The sequence below is a fragment of the Hevea brasiliensis genome, unplaced genomic scaffold (genome assembly GCF_030052815.1).
Source record: "Hevea brasiliensis isolate MT/VB/25A 57/8 unplaced genomic scaffold, ASM3005281v1 Scaf587, whole genome shotgun sequence".
Lineage (NCBI taxonomy): Eukaryota > Viridiplantae > Streptophyta > Magnoliopsida > Malpighiales > Euphorbiaceae > Hevea > Hevea brasiliensis.
In genome coordinates, this window is record NW_026615125.1 from 1 (window position 1) to 16,490 (window position 16,490).

At 29.4% G+C, this 16,490-nt stretch overlaps 2 protein-coding genes, 1 long non-coding RNA gene and 1 pseudogene across 3 annotated transcripts; 1 reads left to right on the forward strand and 3 right to left on the reverse strand.

Annotated features, from left to right (window-relative positions):
- The first annotated feature begins 26 nt into the window (after positions 1–26).
- On the forward strand, positions 27–2,479 carry LOC131177572 (uncharacterized). The gene is made up of 6 exons (XM_058142612.1): positions 27–121; positions 436–607; positions 802–978; positions 1,065–1,148; positions 1,678–1,759; positions 1,924–2,479. Exons 1-6 carry the CDS (start codon positions 27–29, stop codon positions 2,367–2,369), a joined length of 1,056 nt encoding a protein of 351 aa, XP_057998595.1. The 3' UTR covers positions 2,370–2,479.
- Positions 2,480–3,258: 779 nt separating this feature from the next.
- On the reverse strand, positions 3,259–3,936 carry LOC131177573 (uncharacterized). Its single transcript, XR_009146990.1, has 2 exons — positions 3,708–3,936; positions 3,259–3,626 (listed from the first exon to the last, which is right to left on the reverse strand). It is a non-coding gene; the product is annotated as an uncharacterized LOC131177573 (long non-coding RNA).
- A 1,805-nt stretch (positions 3,937–5,741) lies between these two features.
- Positions 5,742–6,510, reverse strand: LOC131177571 (60S acidic ribosomal protein P1-like). Its single transcript, XM_058142611.1, has 3 exons — positions 6,346–6,510; positions 6,038–6,247; positions 5,742–5,913 (listed from the first exon to the last, which is right to left on the reverse strand). The coding sequence occupies exons 1-3, from the start codon at positions 6,412–6,414 to the stop codon at positions 5,860–5,862; spliced, it is 333 nt and encodes a 110-aa protein (XP_057998594.1). The 5' UTR covers positions 6,415–6,510; the 3' UTR covers positions 5,742–5,859.
- A 1,448-nt stretch (positions 6,511–7,958) lies between these two features.
- On the reverse strand, positions 7,959–13,578 carry LOC131177570 (serine/arginine-rich splicing factor SR34A-like; annotated as a pseudogene).
- Between the last annotated feature and the right edge of the window lie 2,912 nt (positions 13,579–16,490).

Genomic DNA, 16,490 nt, shown 5'->3' on the forward strand with positions numbered 1-16,490 from the left:
CTTCGGCTTCATGTTCTAACTCATTCATGATCAGTTCAAAAAAGGATGAACCGTGTCATGATTATAATACTGCTGACAAAAAATCAACCTCACTAACCATTTCAGAATATGAAAATTGCAGGTACCTGGACTTATCTGCTAATTACTTTTTCATTCTCAATACACAAAAAGAAAATTTTAGATATGTATAAAAGTTTCATAAACGTGTTCAGAAGTACTTGCTTTAATCTTTTCATGAAATTTTGAGATTTGGACTTCAGACCTCTTTTTGAAATATTGAGTAATCACTTGCTTGGTTTTAATTTAACTGGAACCCTTTGTCTTTGGGATGACTAAACGTGCTCTAAAATAATCAGCACAACAAATTATGTACTAGCCTACTATGTTTGATGCAACTGGGAATAATATAATCAATACTTGATTGTTCTTGTCTAGCCCATCACAGCAGAATGAAGAACAATCTAATGTTGCCAATCTTGTGACGGAGAAGGATTTAGAACATTTATGCCAGCTTATTGAGATGAAAGATGGAGGTCCTACATGGATACAAATGATGGATTGCTCCACCCCTGGTATGAGGTGTCAAGCATGGAGGAGAGAACCCAAGGTAAAGTTTTTTTCCCCCCCTTTTGTTTAAAAGGTAGCTGAATGATGAATCTAAATTAAGTGGAATTATTCATCTTCAGATTGTGTTTGAGTGGAATTCTGGATATAACAATCATTCATAGAACTGGATGCTAGTTTTGAGTTTTGATATATGCCATTTTGTGAAGTAGATATTTTTTTCCTACTGATTATTAGACTGGTCCGCCTCAATATCAAACTAGAACCGTGTTTGAGAATGCAACACCAGAGATGGTGCGAGACTTCTTCTGGGATGATGAATTTCGGGCAACTTGGGATGACATGCTTGCATATTCTGCTATGATAGATGAGTGTCTCACTACTGGGACTATGATTGTGCAATGGATTAGAAAAGTAGGGATTTCCATTCCATCTTCTCTAATTAATTAATAGCTTGTCTTTAGTTTGTGTTCTCACCTGCTTCCAATACTTTGCTGCAGTTTCCATTTTTCTGCAGTGACAGAGAATACATAATAGGCCGACGAATATGGGAGTCGGGTGGATCTTATTACTGTGTGACAAAGGTAACCTTTGCTCTTTGATGTTTACAAATTATTCAACTACAGGAATGATAGCTATAAATACATTTATTTAGTATTTATATCACTTTTTTGGGAAATAAACATGAAAAACTTAATTTTGCTACACATGAGGAGGTACAAAGCAAAGAAGCCTTTTGGCATTTATCATAGTGAAGAGCTGAAGATGTTATGTGTTTCTCAGGTTTCATGAACTTGACATCTTAGTTTCACAAGTAAAAAGAAAATTTATAAGAAAGGACTAGTATGAGATATGTTTGTCAAAGAAAACATTTAGGATTATGAATTGGCAAACACTGTAAGCAAAAAATACTTGAAGTGAAAGTATAAGGATGGAAAAGACTTGTTTTACTATGAGAAAGAATTAAAAATTGATCTGCTATCTCACTTTCTATGGCTTTTTTACTTTTCCTTTCCATTTATTTTCCTTTTCCCCTTCCTGAGGCTGCCTTTTGATTGTTATGATGGTTCAGCTTTTGGTTTTCAACTTAAGTAACCACATACAACATTTCAGGGAGTACCCTGCTTATCTGTACCAAGGCGAGCTAAACCCAGACGTGTCGATCTCTACTACTCAAGTTGGTGTATTCGAGCAGGTGGTTTACATCTTCTAAATATAATGGATATGTAGATTAGATAGTATTATAACATTTGTTTTGTGCAGAAATGCTACTTAATTGTTCAAATTATTTTTATCATATTTAGCCCTACACTTAGTAATGTGAGCAATAACTAATTTACCTCCATCAAACTTGGATAGTGGAATCAAGAATGGGGGATGGCCGTTTGATTGCCTGTGAGGTATTACTTTTCCATCACGAAGAAATGGGTGTACCATGGGAAATTGCAAAGCTTGGAGTAAAGCATGGGATGTGGGGAACTGTCAAAAAGTTTGAGCCTGGCTTAAGGGCATACCAGAAAGCAAGAGCATCTGGTGTTCCACTTTCTCGGCCTGCATTCATGGCTCAAATCACTACCAAAATAAATTCAGGGCTCCATAGATCCTTGGCAGTCAATGAGAATTCATCAGAGGCTAAGGTAGCAGCAGCAGCAACTTCATCCAACAGATCTTTGGGCAGGAAGATACCAAAGTGGTTAATTTTTGGTGGGGTCTTTGTCCTTGCTTGCAGCATTGATAGGGGACTCTTAACCAAGGCATTTATATTTGGCGTAGCTAGAAAGTTTGCAAATATAGGAAAAAGATAGTAAATTGAGTGTTGAAGACTACGGTTTTTTTCATCTTTTCAAACACTTAAGGGATGCTCTTTTTTTTCTTCAGGCGATGTCTCTGTCAAATGAGAATACATTTGAACCAATTCTCGTTAGATTCTATGACAAAGGAGTACGGCCTGCCATGGTCTGGTTCTGGGTTAGAATCAGAACCAGACTGGTGATTCTAGGGCCAAGGGACCAGGTTGGCCCTATATAGACGTGTAGTGATGGTGTATCCTCCATTGAAAATAATAATAATAATAATAATAATAATAATAATAATAATAATAATAATAATAATATGGCTATTTTTGATTAAAAAAAACAAAATAATAAATTTTTAAATAATAAATTTAATTATGGACGCTTAAGATTTGATAATCAATTGTTAAAAAAAATAATCATTTGATTATGAAACTTGATGTAATAATGGCAAAAATAAAAATACTTATAAGAAATTAAATTAAAAAAATTTCAAAAATATTAATAAAAAAAATTTATATATTTATTGATAAAAGTTATTTTTTTTTGTTCTTTTATGTAAATTCTTATATAATTGTATTAAAATATTTTTACATAAAAAATTATAAGATAGAGATAGAAATCTATTAAGATTTATTAAAAAAATATTCATATAAATAAAACATCTTCATATTTTTATAAATAATATAAAATATAGAGATTTTTTATAAAATTTTATTATAAATTATATTATAATAAAAATTTAATTAAATAGAATTTAAATACAAATAGAATTAAGAATTTTAAATTTATATAAACTCTAAAATTATATAAACAATTAAATTTTAAGTTTTTAAATTTATATAAACCTTAAATTTAAATTAAATAATAAAAAATATAATTATAAATAATATTAATAAAATTCTATCAGACACATAATTTTTCCTTAAGAAATAATGGGATAATCACAACCTAAACCATCTGGCTCCAAAATACACCATGCAAAAGAAACAAATATTAGGTGGCTTACCCTTGGCTTAACATAATGTCTTTTGACGCGTTTTGCAATGAAATTCACATTGTTCAAATAAATAAACAGATAAAGAAGAAGAAGAAAGAATTGAATGAATCATTGGGCAGGCATCATCATCATTGAGTTATGAAAGTTTCAAAACAGTAAAGGCCATCGAATTGAGGAGCTAACTTTGGCAACTCAGTGTTAGTTTTCATCTCTTCCTTCACTTTTCCCACCATACCTGCTATACATGCTTGCATTCCACTTCCAACCTCCTTAACAAATTCAAAATTTACAGAGACTTTAGCTTAAAACTGCATGACTATCTGCATATAAAGAGAGAATTAACTAATTACCTGAGCTTTGGAATGGGTTTTTCCTAAGAAATAAAGCCCAGCAGCAGCAGCAGCAATAGCTGGTACTGTCACACACGTAATCCCCATGGCCATTTGAGCTTCAATTGAAAGAGATTATCTTTTTCTACCAGGCAATTCCCCTTTTAAATGCTTTTTCTTTTTTTTTTTTAAGAGAAGCAAAGAGAATTTGAGTTTCCTTGAGGACGAAGAGAAGTAAAGAACGGTATATATATATATATATATCTAAAGAAGAAAGAAAAGGCAAGGAATAAGAATAAATAAATTTTTTTATATCCTGAGTTTTAATTAAAGTTAATTATATAAAACATAAATATATAAAATTTATAATAATAATAATAATAATAATAATAATAATAATAATAATAATAATAATAATAATCTTTGTTCGAGGATAAATGAGTAGAGGAATGAAGGGAAATAGAGAGGAACGCATGCTTGGCATATAGGCAAAATTCTATTATCCACCTTATCCATCCCATCGTAAAGCAAAAAGAAGCCACGACAGTGACGAGTGCGCGGACCACGCGTTGTCGCTAAAATTCTTATCCGAGCCAACATATATATATATATATATATATATATATATATATATATATATATATATTTTCTTGTAAATAATAATTTATATATATTTATATAGTATAGGATTAACCCATCCTCCTAAATTTAGTTGAAAATAGTGCTCTACATAAGAAGAGGGAAATCTTCGTTTTTATTAAAAGGTCTATTGCATCATATGACTAGGCAACATAAAGTTTGGTGGGAGATACAGCATACACGACTTTCTAAAAATATAATTTTCGTTTTAAATTCAATTCTGATAAGAGTAAAATATCTTGTGCTTGTGTTTTTTTGTTTGAAAATAACATTAATAGTAACGCTTCATTATGAAATGGTGATAGAAAATAGGTTTATTTGCATGTATTAAGGAGTTTAATAATGGGTAATTTTTATTATGACTGTAATTTGAGATTTTAAAGTAATATTCTGTAAATTGTATATATTTAGGTTGACTAACTAATATTTTTTTTTTATTATTTTTTAATATACGTGACAATTTCTCTATTGAAGTTCATGTAAGTGGTATATTTAGAGAGAGGGGAATTAAGCAATTCAAAGCTTAGTTTAGCTCAATTCATTTGCACTCTCATATAAAGATAGGCTTGATCAAGAAGTTTTTTTGTGTGGCTTAGTCATTGGTTAAATATTTTTTACTTAAGATGTATTTGGTAAATGTTTTCTTGTACTTTTAATTAATAAAAAGTGTAATTATTAACCTAATTTTTTTAAGGTCAAAATTTTATTAGACAAGAAGATATAAATATTAAAGAGATAAAAAATTAATTTAATTTTTTAAAATATTTAAATAATATTAATAAGATTAAAAGTTATAAGGTAATAATTATTTTTATTTTTTTTTAATAATTTCAATCCTCTGTATTTTAGGAAATATGTGTAGCTCAGATGCTGATTGTGAAGCCCTTGCTTTTTGTTTCTTGGTAGTATTGGGTGAAACAGCTTGGGTATTCATTTGGGTGTGGTGCACTCTAAATTTTTTAATGCACTCCAATTTATTTATTTTAATTAATTAAATGATAATATTATTCACATCTTAATATAGTTGACTAATATTAAAGATAAATTTTGTTTTATATATATATATAAAATTTTATTGAAACTATAAAGTATATCTATAAAATATTAAAAAAATAATGGGACTATTCTTAAGGAAAATATTTTTTTAAAAAAAATATATTATTTAACATTATTATTAAAATTATTGAAAATTATATTTTAAATATATTAACTAAAGAATATTAAACATTTCTAATTAAACATCTTTGTTTTAATTTTTTTTTATCAATATTTAAAAGAATACTTTGAAAAGAGGGCTTTTCCAACTTCCTAAACAAAAGAAGTCTAAGAGAATGTAATAGGCCTTCAACAATTGAGAAATGTAACTGCAACTCTCAAAGGAATAATGCAGTATTCAAGCCAAACAAATTCAAAACAGAATCGAAAATTTAACTACTTGAATTAGTTCTAAAAAAATAATTTCCCAAATACAACCCAATTGGATTAGTTCTCAAATTGCAAGGAAAAATTGAATAATTATGATAAGTGAAAGCACCTAATCGAACAAGCTGAATCCCATATCCTCATCACTCTCTTCTTTCGGCTCCTCCTGTAAAACAAGAAGATTTGCATAAATTAAAAGTAAACTCATCTATTTTATGGATCTTATCATTATCTGTGTAAAATGAAATGAAAGAAAAAATAGCAGCTTCTTAAAGAGAAAAAGGGCAAACCTTCTTCTCCTCAACAGCAGGAGCAGTGGCAGTGGCACCACCAGCACCGGCAGCAGGAGCAGCAATGGTAGGAGTAGCAGCGCCACTAGAACCAATGTTCATCATAAGATCGTTAAGGTTCCTCTTCTCCGCCAACTTGGCAAATAGACTAGGCCAGTACGCTTCCACCGCTACGTTGGCCGTCTTCACCAATGTAGCTATCTTCTCAGCCTGAATTTCACAAATTTGTTTTCAACGATTTCCCCAAAGCAAAAATATTAAACCATGAAAAAGAATAACCGACAGCCAACGTAGAGGGAGAAACTTACAGTGACGGCGATTCCATCATCGTGGAGGATCAAAGTAGCGCAAGTGCAGGCGATCTCTCCGGCGGACATTGTTGAAAACTCTTGAGCAGAAATCAAAAAACCCTAAAAGAATAGAGAAGTAGAGGGAGAGAGTAGAGGCTGGTTAAGATGCAATGGGGCTTATATCAACTTATATTTATAGGTCTAGGGTTTTGACTTTGAAATGTGGTACGAAAGGAAGACCCAGTGGAGCATTTCGGCCTGCAGCAAAAGGGCCCAATAGATGCCTGTATTCTAAACTCTTTTTAAGACTGTTTGAGAAGAGGTTTTAAAATTATAATATAAGGTTCGGTTTGTTTCACATATTTTTTAATGTTTGAGGTACTTAAAAATTTAAATTAATAAAAAATATTTTTTTATTAAAAAAATTAAATTATTTTTTTTTGAAAATAATTTTTTCTTTTAAAAAATTTTAAAAATATTTATATAAAATAAATATATATTATTAATTTAACATTGTAATTAAATAACAGAAATATTTTTCATAAATGGGTTGTATTTTTTTTTGCTCGCAACTCATTAATTTAATAGGTTGAAAAAAAAAATGTAAAAATATTTAAAATCTCTTCTCCTACTAAATAACAAAAAATTATGAAGTTTTGAAAATAATGAAAAACATTACTTCTCCTCTGCCGAAACTAGAATAATTGTCTATTCTATATCAATAAGAGTCTACTTGCCATATTGTTACAACTAAATATTCCTTTAAATATATTAATTATAAAGTATTAAAAATAATCTAAAATTATAATTAATATATTTTAATTATAAAAACTTTAAAATAACTAATAATTTTTAAAGTATTTTTTAAATACTTAAAATAATATTAAAAAAAAAGTTTTTTTTTAATCTCCTAATTCAACTCTATTTATCTTAACTTATAAACTGATCAAATTAATTTATAATTTTAAACTAATCTGTTTATTTAAAATATTTTTAAAGCTTATAAATTATAAGAAAAATATACAAGCTGAAAGAGAGCAAATTTTTAGTTCAGTGCTTGAAAGATAAGTTAATTTGATCTAATATTTTATATATTATTTCTAATTAATTTTATAATTTTACCATATATGTTTATTGTATAATTCTCATTTTCATTTTAAAAAATTTATTTTCCTACACTAATTTAAATAAATTATTTACATTAATTTTAATAAATTTAAAAATTAATTTTTATTTATTTTTATAAAATGTCAAATATTTACTTATTTAATTTAAAACTAAATTATATTACAATATAATTGAAATATATTTCGATAATATTATTATAAAATATTGAAGTTAATATAATTTATTATTTGAGAAAATAATTTAATATATTTTTAATTATTTCAATAATATACTTATAAATTATTTCTTTATAAATTACTTTTTTACCAAACGCATCAACTATATATGAACGTCTTAACAAAAAACAACTGCTTAAAATTTTAAATATTTGCAAACACAAATTAATTTATAAATATTAAGTATTTATAAACACCTTCAAACCAGTTGATACCTACACACATCATGAGTACGTAGGCACCACAAAATACCATGTCAAATAGACAAAGTCATCCAACACTCCATGATAGAAGAAATCAAATCAGAACATTCACTAGAATGATTCTAGAGATGGCAATCTGAGTTGATAAACTGAAGTTTAATAGGAAAAGGACAATTAAATGAACGATGCAGTAGTTCCACGAATTGACACTAGAATGATCACGCCAAATATTCAATACCTAGTTCTAAGTTTTTCAACAAGACATTTTTATGTAATAATCCCATGCAATATCTGGTCAAATTTCCTCTTAAGTCCATCTTACAGGCCATGAAGAATTTTCACTGGAATTTTAAATTATTCAGCCACCTTCAGATCTATCTCCTTCCTCACCAAGAGTCATTTACCATTGGGAGATCCTGACGCTGACCTTGACCTTGCTCTGCTTATTCCATGACCACAAAATGAAATAAGAAATAAATACAGAACTTTTTTTTTGTAAAAAGGAGAAAATGAAACAGAAAATAGAGACCAAATTTGTAGCTCAACTCTGAATACCTGGGTGATTTAACAGGTGATGCTGATCTAGACTTTGACACTGATCTTGATGGCGATCGTTCCAATGACTTACTGTACGAGAAGATAGCAAGGCTTGAAGCACTCAGGCAAAAGAAGTTACAATGTGTTTGAACCAAATGAGCATGAAATTCATTTGATTTGCAAATGAAATTTATAAAGGCTTCATTTGGAAAAAAATAAAAAAAATTCAATTCAATTCTCACATACTAATATTATTTTTGGCATAATTTCTATTTATTTTAAAATGATTTTTTTTAAGTTAACAAGAATTGAATTCTTTCGCCTATTAGGCTTCCAAATTTGAGAATGAATTCTTATAAAATCCTAATTACCAAACGAGGGGAAAAAGAATTCATTTGTAAGTAAATATTATGGCTGCATTTGAAATAAATCATTTGTAAGAAAAGAATTCAATTGAATTCTCACACTATCATACTTGCTTTCTATTTCTTTGAAAATGAAAAATTTTTCTATGTTTAAAATAGTTGAATTATTTCATTCTATACATGAGAGTTGACTAAAAAGAAATCAATTAAATTGAATTCTTGTAAAATTCTAGATTCCAAGCAAGGGGTACAACTTCATTAGGTTAGAATTCATTTACAAATTCTATCAATTTTAATAAATTTTGGGCCAAGCTTAATGATGCAGTCAAGTAAAAGAAGATTTAGGAATTATTTTGATTTGTTTTTAATCGTGAAACGAAAATATTGAGTTCAAATTGTCTATTACAATTTCTATTAGGATGCTTAGGTTTCTATTATTTAGGAAATAATTTATATTTTGGTATTTTATTTATTCTGGGAATTGTTGGTATTTTAGCCATGTACTTATAAATGAATTCCATAAAATTTTAAAGAATTAATTTCAACAAACAAGCTTTTAAAAAACACATTAAAGAAATGCACATATATAACACAAGCACACCTTCGGTTCCTTCTTGGACTCCTGCTTCTGCTGCGGCTTCTACTACGGCTCCTTGATGGAGTACGCTCATACCTCTTCACCTGTAATTGTAAAGGTACATATTAAAAATAAAATAAAGGAACAATTCAGAATGCACTTTTATTTGAAGCCTTCAGACAATAATAATATCTCATATATGCCCAAATCATCTTCAAGCAGACAGTAAGTTATGTTTGTTTCCCAAAAAGCATGCCAGCTTTAACGCCTCCTTGTTGCAAATATTTATAATAGTCCAGAATAGGGGCAGGGATGGCCAAAAGAATTAACTTCTAGCTGACCAATAAAATTTTAGATTAAATGATTACCCGAATATAAGCTCTAGCCCAAGGATTTTTAAACTCACTGTCATCCAGCTTCCGAATCTGCATAACAGAAGCTCAAGTCAGTTATTATTTAACCGAGAAAAAAAATGAAAAAAAACCCAACTAGTAGCCCCCCCCCCCCCCCCCCCCCACACACACACACACACCCTGTCCAATCAACTCTTAGTTTAAGTAAGAGTGGTTGGAGGAAGAACAACTTACGGAGTACTTCATGTCTTCATAATTAGTATAATCAACAATACCAAAAGTCCCTGAATAAACAGGAAGAAACAGTGCCATTTCAGTTAGGAATATGAGGTGCAAAGCTCATTAAATGTTTAGTACAGAATAATTCAATTCAACAAAAAGCAGGACGTGAAATAAATTCCAGTAAATTGCAATAAAAAATGCTAAAATATGAACACATTTATGAATAGTTACTCTAGTAAAAAGGAATACCATCACCGTCTCGAGAAACTTCAGCAAAGCACACATCACCCGCTTTTGATATGATCCTGAAATCACTTTATTGATCAGCTAACAAATACGCTAAAACAAAAACAATGTGCTAGTTGGTTGAAAATCAAAAGTTTTCAAACCTTCAAATCTTGCCAGGAAGCAGAAGATGGGAGTCCACGAACAATAACTGCAATCAAATACGCAAACTTTGAAGTTCAGAATAAAACTACAAGTAACTGTACGCAAAGACAGACAAGTATCTTTGCACAGCATTGTCAATCCTTCTAGCAAGAAACTAATATTCTCACAACAAACCTCGAAATTCTGAATGGCGTGAGATGCCATACCGACCCCCACTCGCACCACCATAGCCACCACGACGATCACTTGAAGATTGCCCTCTACCACCATGGGCAAGCTCAACCTGGGTGAACAATAATGAGAAACCAACAATGGAAACCAGATAGAGAACACACATTAAAAAGTTGGAAGTACTTAGTACCCTCAAACGACAGCCATCAAAATTATATCCATCACGACCCCTGATTGCATCTTCTGCATCCCGAGCATTCTCAAACTGCAAAACAAACAAACAGTAATCCAAAATAAATGCTTGCTTCTCCCATCTTTCCTTAGAATTAGAAAGAAATGAAGCTTTTCTCTGTGTATGCACAATCAAAAGTGTAAGAGTTTTACCTCCACAAAACAATAACAAGGAGGACGAGGTGGAATCTTCAACTCAATATCCAGTATGCGGCCATACTAAAAAGAAAGTTACATTCATAGAGATTAGCCATACCATCATAACTGTAAAGATATGCAAAACGAAGTGAAATAATTTGGGGTAAAAAAAAGAAGAAGAAGAATAGCAAATATTATCTGAATTGAATCATATCCAGAAATTTTTATTTTCATAATTACTAAGACTAGTATCAGGTGCTAACTATTACCAGGAATCTACAAATCAAAAACACTCTGTCCACCAGGTCAAGAATGATCTATGTGAGTAAAGAAAAGTGTGAATTTTGTAACAGTAAACACATCTTTTGATGTTTAAAAATGATAGAAGATAACGAAAAGATAATAATTTTGATGTTCAGTGAAGTTCCAACTTCAGACTCATACATAAATACTTTATTATGGGTAAGAAATCACAATTATTATTTCTCAAGCACAAAATGAGAAAGGAATACCCATATAATATTCATAACAATGAACCTTATTGTTCATATAACATCAATTATATACAATTCATCAGAATGAATGAACCTTATTGTTCATCTAACATCAATTAAATACTGCAAATAAAGCATTCAAATCAAACCTTGTAAAATAGATCTTCAACTTCCCCTTCTCTTATATCTGATGGCAAGTTGCCAACATAAATTGTCCGAGAAAAGCGGCCACTCATTTCTGCTACCACAGGAATATAGCAAAGCTTTCACTGCAAAGAGCAAATCAATCACATAAATAGAGAAAAACTTCCTCAACTTTTCAGAAATACAGCAACTCCATTCACTCCTGATCCATTTATCATCAGCATTCTGACGATAGTGAAATTAGCAAAACCAAAAACTATGAAGCAAACCAAGTGAGCAATCCTCCATGTGAGCGGTGCTCCAAAAGCTCCATTGCTCATTTGCTCCAAGATGCTCCAAAGCTATAATAAATTTGAAATTTATTTTGATCTCCTCATCCTCCCCTGAATTTTTGCAGGCGTATAGTTCTTCTGAGGGTGAGCAACAATCTCCATTTATAAAAAATAATACCCATTAGTCCACCCTGATTCTCCCACTCCCTCTCTATATCCCTATGTATGATTGCAAAGCTCAAATTTGTCCAAGCGCTTGTCATCTATCATAAAGAAAGCATTTGTGTCATGAGATCAGGTAAGCTTGACATATATTTATGCATTCACCTTGCTCAGTTCTCTTTTTCAACAATTTGAAGAAAAAAAATCCCGGAAAATAGATATAGCATCCCCCAGTTCCATTAATTTTTGTCAAACAATGAAACTCCAAAACAAATCATCTTCAGGGAGAGAAGGGGGGACATGTTACTTTGTCAACCTGTCATTTAAATTTTTCTTTTGGTAATAGAGCAGAGCTTTATTGACAAACAACACAGGCATGATGTGAATCAAGAAAACTTTGGCCTGTAGCGTTCAATATATAATGGATAGATATAAGTTGTGTAGTCATTTTTACTGAAATTTTATTTATTAGCACAGCTGGTGCTTTGCAGATCCAGAAATACTTATCACTAAGCGCAAAATTTGTGTATATAGCTATATATGTGTGTATATATAGGCGGCTATATATTTACTCAACCAAAAAAAGATAAATATCTACAGAAACGGGTGGGGATCAATGGGGGCACTTGCCACCATTTCTCCCAATGCGGATCCGCCACTAAGCACAGCTATGGAATAACCTAAATTGATAATATACTGGAATTCCCTATTTTCATAATACTAATTAAAGAAATAGTAATACCCAATGTAGCTGATATGAATCTGGGTGCCCTCCTATGATACTTATACATCTGCTACCAAAACTTAAAATCATTTTGCAACAACCATAATACCATATGCAAGACAGCAATAAATGAAAACTAGCGTCAGGTACATCTATCACTGAGCTTGAGTAATCAAAGTGAGTGCCTTTGAATATGGCTCTCATATAGCAATACGCTCAATTTCACTGAACTCTCGTTTATCATCAAGAATCCTTCTTTGACCATATCTGTTAACTTAATCCACTAATGTCCTCTAAGTAGAAAATTACTTACATTGCAAAGAGAGAGAGAGAGAGAGAGAGAGAGAGAGAGAGATGCCCATGATCAGAAAGCAAGTTAATTTTTAAAGTTCTCTTCATGGAAATGCATGAGGAGACATTCTGAATCCTGATTTCTAATACCTTGACCACTATTCGAGAATGACAATCATGTACGGATTTCTTATTCATGATTTCTCATCTACATTCCCTACATTTAGGGGCATCCAACCGAATGAGGAAATGAATAGTTAATTCCCATTCCTAATCCCCAAAAACCAAATGGGAACACCATCTTCATCATTGCAGATATCCTACTGTTCCAAACTAAAATTCAGGCATTCCAAACTGATATCAAAACAATAAGACAACCCAGAAAAAAGTAAACAATCACAACCAGTTGCTGATAAAAAAATCTCAGAACAATAACAACAATTCATTCAAAATTATGTTATATGCTGATTCTACCCAGAAATTGACAAGAAACTCCAAAGCAATTACAGTCTCAGCTAAGCAAAAAGGGGATAGACAGCAGCACCCACTTATCAAGACTGGTAGAAATAAAAAATTCACATCTCAAAACCCTAAGATAAAAAGAGAGATAGAGAGAGTGGAGCTTTGACGACATTGTACCGAAAGAGCTGAGAGCAAGAGTAGAGAAACGGACTGGTGTGGAGCGAGCAATCCAGTCCACAGGCTTCGTTCAGCGAACCGAGCAGCTTGCGTTGATGCAACTTCAGGAGGGTCTAGGGTTTCTTTTCGTGGTTTCTGTCAACGCCTTGGGCCAAACGTGGTACTGCATTTGTGAATTTTATAGTAAAAATAAGGCAAAAAGACATTTCATGCCCCTACAATTACTCTTGGATTAGTGGTTTAATTGTCAGGGTCTAAATAGATTGAATTAAATTGATAATTTTTTTTTAGGAATTTAAGAGTAATTAAAATATGGACCAATAAAATTTTAAAATCAAATATTAAATATCAATAAATAATTAATAAAAGTGTTGGTTCATTACCAATGCAAATTATTAGAATACTTTATTTTAATTTAGCCTAATTCATTAACGAAATTATTGAGGATATTTTAATCAATTATATTTGATTAAAGTATATGGGCTTAAATTTAAATTAATGACCCAATTTATTTTTATTTGTGTCTCGTTACGCATAGGTTAACTAGTGAGGAACATTAATAGAATGAGTTGATATCAAATTATAATAGCATAAAGGATGTTTGTGTATAATTTAATGATCTATGTTCTGATAATAGCTTATTGTGTATGATTTTGAAGAAAACATTGAGTGGGCCCATCTTTTGTAATGTGGGCCACTAATGTTATAAATCATATATGGGCGATTTTGTCATAAATTAAACTTACTTATATCAACTCAAATTTAAAATATTGGGTCTAAAATTTTTTTAATACATCTATATTATATGTAAATGTATAAAAGAGAAAATATTAGTTTTGTCTTAATTGTATTTCATTTTTTAAATTAATTATAATTATATTTTTATTATTTAAATTAATTTTAAAATTTATATAAATTTAAATTTCTTAATTTTAGAATTAATATAAATTTATAATTTTTTATCATATTTATACTTAATTATAATTAAATATAAAATTTTATAAAAAATAATTAATTAAAATAGAAAATTAAAAAATAAATATATAATTGAATCATAATACAGTATTAAGTAAAATAATTTATTAATATCTAATTTTTTAAATTTATATTTACAATTAATTATTTATTTATTATTTAGTTGCATATTATTTTTTAAGTTAATTTCCATCTAAAGTTTTTTTATTAAAATGAAATAATATATTAATATTTATAAAATTATAAATATTAATTAAAGTTAAATATTTTAATGACTATAATTTATAATAATAATAATAATAATAATAATATAAATTGTTTGAATATTATCATTAATTTATTATTTGTCTCGCGTATTAGATGACTTATTTATTTTTTATTTTAATACATAATTTAATATTTATTTTTATAAAATTTTATATTTCAAAATCATATTATAAAATTTTATTCTTCGTTAATTATATTAAATACAATTAAAATTTTTATTAAAATTTTAAATAATTATATTCCTATTTAAATTAAATTTTATTTTATTTCTAAAATGATTATCAATCATTTTTCTCTAAGTATTCCTTCATAAAAATGTAACAATATAATATTTTTCTATAGTATAATTGTGTTTAAAAACGACTATATATTATTAAAAATAGCTTATCTATAATAATTATAATAATAAATATGCTAAAAATAAAACTTTAAATAATAATAATAATAATAATAATAATAATAATAATTTCTTAATTTATTATTTATATTTATTTTTGAAGTCTTAAGTTTGTTATTCTAATTTTGAATTTTTTTTATTTCTTAGTAATTAAAAATTTTGATTGTTTAATTTTCCCATAAAAAAATTTTGTATTTTTTAAAAATAACATTTTTTTTATATAAATCACTGAAAAATTATATGGTTAATGGTATATCTATTTATTCTATTCATTAAATTTTTAAACTCTATATCTTTTATAAAAATATTTATTTTTGAAGTATAGCCTATAATTATATGCACAATAAAAAAATTTGAAAAACAATTTATTATTATAAATATAATGAATTTAAAAAATAAAACATAATAAAAAATTTAAAAATAATTATTCAAATTTGAAAGTATAAAACAATAAAATTATTGCTATAAGTAGGTAAAAAAGTAAGAAATTTTAATAAGTCAGATGCTCAATATTCTAGAGAAATGAGATACTCAATATTCAAGAAAAATGAGAAATAAATTTATTTTCTAGCATTAATAGATAAATTATTTAACAGTAACTGATATAAATATGATTTAATTTTAAATTTTAATTGTAACACCCCTAATTTTAAATTTATTATTTTATGAGTAAATATTAATATTTTATTTTATTTGAATTTTAGGAAATTATTTAAAATTTTTCAAATTTTAGAAATCGGGTTCTATTTTCAGAAAATATAAAATTTTGATGATTTTTAAAAATTAATTTAAAGACCACGTTGTAAAACTAAAAATATATTTGGACTCTACGAATTTTTCTGAGTTTTCTAGAATTTTTTAGAATTTTTGGGCCTCGTTTTCGGTCCCAAAGTAGAGTAAAAAATTTAAAATTTTGTATCTCGAATCGGACCGGCCGAATCGAATCGGACCAGTCGAATCTGTTTCTTCTTATCCCTTCCGCCGCGCGCCCGACCTGTCTTCCTCTCTCTCCCGTTTTCTCTCTCCTCCCTCCTCCCCACGCCGCGTCGCCACCACCCAGCCCTCCCCACCTCGCCGGCACGCCGCACCATCCTTCCCCCACAGCAAGCCGGCCTTCCAAGCGGCCGAAAACGATGCGCGAAAAGGCGCGACGCGCAGCACGCAGTTTCAACTTTCTGGTCGAAATTCGGCCGATCCGACCACCGATTGGCCGGGTCTTGTGTTAAACACCATCTACACCTCAAGAGCTTTCCATAGACACCAAGAAC